This window comes from Mandrillus leucophaeus, unplaced genomic scaffold, assembly GCF_000951045.1.
Source record: "Mandrillus leucophaeus isolate KB7577 unplaced genomic scaffold, Mleu.le_1.0 Scaffold219, whole genome shotgun sequence".
Classification (NCBI taxonomy): Eukaryota; Metazoa; Chordata; class Mammalia; order Primates; family Cercopithecidae; genus Mandrillus; species Mandrillus leucophaeus.
In genome coordinates, this window is record NW_012102243.1 from 1485387 (window position 1) to 1493172 (window position 7786).

The 7786-nt window shown below is 56.4% G+C and overlaps 1 protein-coding gene across 1 annotated transcript in view; it reads right to left on the reverse strand.

Moving 5' to 3' along the window:
* Positions 1-7462, reverse strand: part of JAKMIP3 (Janus kinase and microtubule interacting protein 3) — an 83354-nt gene extending 75892 nt beyond the window's left edge. Inside the window, exon 1 of the mRNA XM_011980837.1 lies at positions 7328-7462. Coding sequence (XP_011836227.1) covers positions 7328-7462 — 135 coding nt within the window. The remainder of the gene's footprint in view (positions 1-7327) is intronic.
* Between the last annotated feature and the right edge of the window lie 324 nt (positions 7463-7786).

The following is a 7786-nucleotide window of genomic DNA, read 5'->3' on the forward strand; positions in this document are numbered from 1 at the left end:
CCCGTGTCCCAGAGCCATTCCACACACCGTCCACCCACAGACTCTACCCTTGCCTGCCCACACCTCCTGGCTCCTCTCCCCCGTGTCCCAGAGCCGTTCCACACACCGTCCACCCACAGACTCTACCCCTGCCTGCCCACATATCCTGGTGTCTCTGCCCTGTGCCCCTCCACAGCTGCCACCCTCATCCACGGCATGGACCTCTGAGCAGCCGCCTCCCACTGCTCTCTGCTCCCCTCAGCCCCTTCCACAGCAGCCAGAGGGTATGTTTAAAACGTCGAAATATTTTAAATAAACGTATTTACAATATATAATATGCAAATAGAAGTCAGGTCATGTCCAGCTTTAAGGCTCCCAGAGGCTGTTGGCCGTGCCTGGAGCATGGCCCAAGCTCCCTGCCTTGCCACGGTGGGATGCCCAGCGGTCTGGGGAGGCTGGCTTTCCTTGTTGTTCCAGCATGGTGATCAGTAACCCCCTTTCTCCCTCCAAAGTGTCCCCATGTGGACCATACGTTACTAGGCCCCCTCCTGCCCGGACCCGGGGCCCATGGCCACCTTTGCCAACCTCTCCTGCACCCTCCCCATGATGGCTGCACCTGCCCTGGCCTTCCTGGTGCTCCAGGTCACACCCATGCCCATTCACCCCATTTCTACCTGGGCTCTAGCCCCACCCGGAGCCTTCCTGTGCTCATGGGGGGTCTCTGCTCCAAAGCCACTTCCTCAGCAGTGACCCCAGCACCACCCACTGTGTCTGCTGGCTCTGCCACCCCTTGCCTCGGCCCCTGTCCCCATCATTGCCACCTCCCTCCACAGGCCTGCAGGGGCACAGCTGCCCGGGACACATTTCCTGTGGGGACAGGAGGCTGGAGCTTCCACGGGGTCTCCCACCTCTAAGCAGGCCCCCCAGTTAGAGCCGGGATCTTGTAGGACTTTCCGGGCACCTCTGAAAGGTGTGACTGCCGTGGATTTTCTCTGCTCCCTGCACTGGTTCCTCATCAAGCAGTTCCAAGAGGCGGGGCTCAGCCTGCAGGAGGGTGGGCAGTGGCCAAACCCTGGAACAGGCATCAGGGGCCCTGTTGTGCCCAGGCCAGAGCTGCAGCCTTTGTGTCCACGACAAAAACACGGTGACTTACATCCTCACGACATGTACGGCTCTTCCCCGCTTTAAAGGAGCACACACTGCACCTTCCTCAAGACAAGCTCAAGATAAGGCCGAGTTCACGTCCCTGCAGTTCCCACGAGAGCCCTTCCTGTGAGCCCCTCCCCTTCACTGGGAAGCGTCCATCTCACTCTCCCAGAGGGCTGGCACCTGGAGAAGGGTCAGCTTTTATTTAAAACATTTTATTTTTGACTTGTCAAATCTCAGTCTGCTCAAGTCCCTCGCTGATCGATTAACCATCGGACTGAAATCCGAAATGCTTCTTCCAGAACTCACAGGAACCTTCTTTACCCTGAAAATTGCAGCCTGCAAAATCTGATGATGCAGTTGCGGAATTCTAATGATTCCTGATAAAGAGATGAGCTCCTTGGTGCATAGCAGCCCAAGACCGTGGCAGAGGAACAAGCAGCACCCCCTCCCTCGGTTGCTCAATGTAAACGGATTTAATTACCACGTGAGAGGAGAGCACACCTTCCCACAACCGCAGGGAAACTGCACAGAAGGCAGGGCCCATCTATCGGTGGGCCCACGCTGGGATCCGGCCTTGGGAGCTGCAAAGGCTCAGGCCCTGCTGGAGGCACCGGCAGCCCAGGAGCACCTGCCCATGCCTGAGCTGGTGGAGGCCACCAGATGCCGCCTTGGCCACCTGTGGGCTGTGGGAGCTTCCAGGGCACCGCTGGATTCCAGACTGGCTTGGGGGCTGCCTGTCCCCTCCAGGCTGCAGGAGGCCAGTGGAGCAGGTCGGTCTGTTCTGGGAATGGCTCCTCTGGCTGGTCACTGATTTCTCTCTTGAGGTCCAGAACTGGATTCTCCCCAGTGGGTGCTTCTGAGGTATCTGGATCTGCTGGAAATTAGATAGGAGGCTCCGGTTCCACAGCTGCAGGTCTAGTTACTGATTCCTGTCCTGGGGTTGTAATGACGATATTACGTTTGGCATGGACACAGTAAAGACTTCAGAAGCATTGATGCTGACCACTGCAATGACTGAATTCCTATTTTCTCTTCCCTGCTTGGCCATGACTTATGCAAGTGTTTTGCAGATGAAGAATTCCCATGTTTGTGGTAGAGGCCTAGAGGCCAAGATGCTGTGTGAGCTGCAAGAGCCCAGGGGCCCCTGAAGGCTTCCCATGGTCCTGTTTCTAACCACGCAGAAGCTACAGCCTCGAGCCCTTCCCAGCTCAGGAAGACTCGAAGGTCGACTCCGATGGGATAGTCCGTTTATGGAATGGAGCAGGGAGAAGAGAAAGCCCAGGTGGGAGCTGGAAGAAAAGGGGCTGGAGGCTCCAGGTCCTCAGGGCCCTCAGGTGCAATGAGCTGAAGTCTCATTACCGTCGGTGGGACCCTTGCTGTCACTGTCAGGCCAGGAAGATGCCCGGGCGCAGGGGGACCCAGACCTCTCGCGGGTGCGCAGGAACAAGGGCAGGCAGCCGGGCGGAGAGCTTCCAGTTTGCTTATATTTGAACCCAAATGAGGTAATTTGTTAATTGTGGGTGGTGCCTATCTGCCTGTCTGCCATATTATTTTCTGTGTGCACACGATCTTTTTTAACTTCAAATGTTTTTAATTTTAAAAAGTTTTGTTTTTTGAGACAGTCTTGCTCTGTCACCCAGGCTAGAGTGCAGTGGCACAATCATGGCTCACTGTACCCTCGACCTCCTGGGCTCAAGTCATCTTCCCACGTAGCTGGGACTACAGGTGAGTGCCACCATGCCCAGTTTTTAAAATATATATATATGCGTGTATTACATATACATGTGTATAATAGATACACACATACACACACACATATAACATATACATGTGTGTGTGCGTGTATATATATATGTTTTTTTTTTTTCTTTTTTTGGTGGAGACCAGGTTTTGCCAAGTTGCCCAGGCTGGTCTCGAACTCCTGGGCTCAAGTGATTCCCCCGCCTCAGTCTTCCAAAGTGCTGGGACTACAGGTGTGAACCACTGTACCCGGCCTTGAATGTTTTAAATGACGCTTGGCTGGGAAGGTCCAGGTTTGGCTTGGAGGCACCAGTAGGAGACAGGACCAGGTAGGAGAAGAGCAGGTGAATGAGGTGGGGAAGGGTTGGGCCAAGGAGGCAGGGGAGGGAGGAGTTAATGAGTTAGGAGCAGGGTCAGAGAATGCTCTGGGGTCTTGGTGGCCCAGGGGCTCTCTCTTGTCCAAGGCGCCATCTGTGTCCCACCCATCGTTTTTCCTCTCCAGCCCCCTGCTTTAGGTAGCTGTAGACCCTGGAAGTTGAGGAGACAAAGAATAGTTATTTTCTGCATCTCCTGGAAGCTCCTTTAATGTTGGAAATCCACTGTCCCCTGGGACTGGCAGGATGAAAGGGCTGGGAGAGGGAGGGAGCTGGCCAGAGGAGCTGGTGTGGGAGGGCAAGTCCATGATGCAGACGCTGAGCAGCCCTGGGCGTGTTCGATGCCTCCCCATGCCTCCCGGCAGCTTCTGCTCCAGCAGGACCAAGGTCCTGGCTCTACTGCATAGTGAGGTGTGAAAACCCCAGCCTAGAAAGAACCCCCTGGCAGAGACGAGAATATTTCAGAGTCCTTGGTTAAGCCCGGATAACTAGGTCTGCAGGAAGGAGTAGCACCGAGTCACGATCTTGAACCCCAGTGGTCCCAGAGCAGCCAGCACCTTCCCACCGGTGTGAGCCAGCGGCAAGGACTCTGCCCCGACCCGGCTCCTGGAGCTGCCCTTGGGAGCCGGCTGGACCTCCCTGAAGGGCCCTCTCTGTTCTCCGTGGGCCCTGGGGACGTCACCATCAAACTGCAAACATAGACATGTTCTGGCCCAGCAATTTGGCTTGCAAGAACGTCTCCTACAGGAATTCTTTTGCATGTGGTCCAAGACCCACATATAGGGCTGTGGTATCAGCCGAAAATCGAATCAGCCTGGATGCTGTCAACAGGCCCAACACGGTGGGGCACGTGAATACCATGGACGAGCTTGTGCCAGCTGCACTGTTCCACGTGGAACTGACTCCAAGAGGCGCTGTGGTCACTTGGCGAAAGGGAGTTGCTGCCTGTGTGTCCAGCATGCTGTCAGTTATGCTTGAGGAGGCGGGGCTCAGATCACTTATGCAGGAAACCATGACATGAACTCTCTGGTGAGGGTGTCCAGGACGAGGAGCTCTGAGGCAAACAGGCTTCTTCTCTGTTCCTTTCCTCCGGTGCCTTCTGCACGTTGTGCCAAGAGGGAACATCCTCTCCTCCAGGTACAACTAAACACACTCCGCAAGGTGCCCAGCGGGTCTGGGTTGCAGCCATCAGACGCTGGCCCTGGAACTCCTGCCGGCACCTGGAGAGCCCGCAAACCTGGCCTGTTGACCATCAAGGAGCGTGTGTCCCTCGGGGCATCGCAGATGGATGTGTTTTGGCAAAACTGCACAAAACGTCACATGATGCTGCTGTAATTGGGTGGACAGAGAACCGGGCACTAAAGCTGGGATGTCCACATGTGGTGTTTGTGTTAAGAAGATAATTGGCCGGGCGCGGTGGCTCAAGCCTGTAATCCCAGCACTTTGGGAGGCCGAGACGGGTGGATCACGAGGTCAGGAGATCGAGACCATCCTGGCTAACACGGTGAAACCCTGTCTCTACTAAAAAATACAAAAAACTAGCCGGGCGCGGTGGCAGACGCCTGTAGTCCCAGCTACTCGGGAGGCTGAGGCAGGAGAATGGCGTGAACCCGGGAGGCGGAGCTTGCAGTGAGCTGAGATCCGGCCACTGCACTCCAGCCTGGGCGACAGCTGTCTCTTATACACATCTAGATGTGTATAAGAGACAGGTCACATGATGCTGCTGTAATTGGGTGGACAGAGAACCGGGCACTAAAGCTGGGATGTCCACATGTGGTGTTTGTGTTAAGAAGATAATTGGCCGGGCGCGGTGGCTCAAGCCTGTAATCCCAGCACTTTGGGAGGCCGAGACGGGTGGATCACGAGGTCAGGAGATCGAGACCATCCTGGCTAACACGGTGAAACCCTGTCTCTACTAAAAAATAAAAAAAAAAAAAAAAAAAATAGCTGGGCATGGTGGTGCACACCTGTGGTCTCAGTTACTTGGGGGGTTGAGGGGGAGAGGATTGCTTGAGCCCAGGAGGTCGAGGCTGTAGTGAGCCGAGATCGCACCACTGCACTCCAGACAGGGTGACAGAGTGACAGACTGTTTTTTTAAAAAAAGATAATTGTTATACTTTTACTCAATAAAACAAAGGGTTTCATTCTCCCTGGGCTCTTGACGAGTCATCTCTTCTTCCACCAGCAAAACGGGGAGAGGGAGGACGACAGCCACGTCTGAGGCTCGCCGTACAGCCTGGTCTCTCCATTTGGGGCAACTCCCCATTTTCGGGGGTGGGGGGCATTAGCACCCTGACCTTTTGCTCCTGCAGCAAGTCTGGGCCTCTGGGCATTGCTGTTTGCGATTTATGGGCACCTGGCACAGAGCAGGTGCTGGATGCACATTTACTGACCACATCCCCATGCCATTGGCCTTCTGGTATCCTAGAAGCGAGACTCTCCCCCAGCTGTGCCCGGAAGCCTCAGCAGCACTCCCTCCTCCAGGCCACAGGCAGTGGGCACTGTGTTCATCCCCATCCTACAGAGGAGGGAACTCACGGCAGGAGGGGGAGGAATGGGGGCGGGGCCAGATGGTAAATATTTTAGGTTTTGTGGGTCAACTCTGAGGATAATATGCAAATGAGCAGGTGCAGCTGTGGGGTTTTGTTTTTTTTTTAATCATTTTTATTTCTTGAGAGACAGGGTCTCGCTCTGTCACCCAGGCTAGAGTACAGTGGCACAATCACAGCTTACTGTAGCCTCAACCTCCCAGACTCAAGTAATTGTCTCGCCTCAGCCTCCTGAGCAGCTGAGCCCACAGGAGCACACCACTGCACCCAGCTAATTTGTCCATTTTTTTTTTTTTTTTTTTTGCAGAGATGAGGTCTCTGTATGTTGCCCAGGCTGGTCTCGCACTCCTGGGCTCAAGCGATCCTCCCGCCTTGGCCTCCTAATGTGCTGGGATGACTCATGTTCTAATACAACTTTCCTTGTGGTGTGGGCACCAAAATCTGAACTACACATGATTATCACGTATCACGCAACATTCTTCTTCTTTTGATATAACAAGGAGGTGAAATCACAGGGGGTTGAATAAGTCAGAGGTTAAGCAACCAGCCCCAAATAACCCGATTCCCCTCCACCAGCAGACCATGCACCCCCGAGAGAGATGCCTTTGCTGGGGAAGAAGCGGGGAGGAAGAGAACTAGGGCCCAGAGCGGGGACACCATCCACGCGTGACCCAGGCCCTTCCAAGCCCGCGGCAGGCACCTGCCTTCGTGCCCAGCCCCTTCCTGGTGCTGCCTTCTCTCCAGATGCTCTCTCCTTTGCCTTCTCTTTCCAGGAGCCCGGGCACACTTCTTAATGGCTCCTGGGGACCAGGAGATGGAAAGGAGAGGGCAAAGGTCATGCTGGAGGTGGAAAGAGGTTCAGGCAAGGGTGGCCCACCCTAGGGCTTGGCCTGTCCTCTGGTCAGCCCCTACCCCCGCTGCAGACTCCCCCTACCTTGGCTGCCAGCACAGCTCAGCACAGCCCAATCTTTCCCGAGGCTTCAAGAGCCCCAAAGTGCTGGGCATCCAGCCAGAGGCCATCGTGGGCCTCCCCATTCCCCTGGGCTTGCCCCTGCATCTCCGCGTTTGGTCACAGGCGCTGTTCCTCCGAACCTGGAAGCTCTAAACCGACAGCCCATCTTTTTCCTTTATTCCCATGCGAGAGCCACACCTGCCCACTCGGTTTCAGGTCAGTTCCACCACGGATGCTGCAGTGGGAAAGTCAGCGTCCTTTCCAGGGACGGCCCCACTAGGCACAGACCCTCAAGGCCCTGCGGCCCCAGATGGGAGGGCTGTCCCCGCACAGCAGAGGATATTTTCTGTGAGCTCACCGTGGTTTGCGGCAACCACCATAGCACCTCTGCCTACAGAGCCCTCATCCGGTCTCCCACTGCCTGCCGTCCCCACCCCCAACCACGTGGTCTGTCCCAGGCAGCCTCTAGGACCAGGTGGGGGTTTCCACAGGGACCTAGCCAAACCCACTCTAGGAAGAGCCTCTGGGGCCCCGGGGAGGCGGGAGGGAGGGGCATTCAAGGGGGGGGTCTGGGGAGAGCCCACCTTGCTCTTCTCCTGCTGCAGCTCGATCTGGATGTCTGTGAGCTTGGCTCGAAGCTCCTCGTTGGCCGCCTGCAGCGCCGCGAGGGCCTCCGCCTTGTCCCCCTTGGCCCGGCTGCCCATGCCTCTCTTGGACATGGTGAGGCTGGATGGCCGGGGGGATGCCCAGGGGCAGGGTGCTCTGGCTGGGCTGGGCTGGGGGTGGCTGGGCTGTCCACGCCAAGCTCCCAGCAGGTGTCACCCGGGCTGCCGCTGTGCTACATCTTCTCATTCACCTGGAGGGAAAGCACACCGGGTGAGCAGCCCCTCCGGAGCCTCGGCCTGGAGCTCGGGGGCTCGTGTGCGAGGGGGGCACACGGACCCCCTATCTGCCCTCATCCCAGCGCTGAGGATGCCACCTGCACTACGCAGGCCAGGGAACCAGCCCCAGACAGCAGAGCCCATCGGCCCGCCATATGGTGC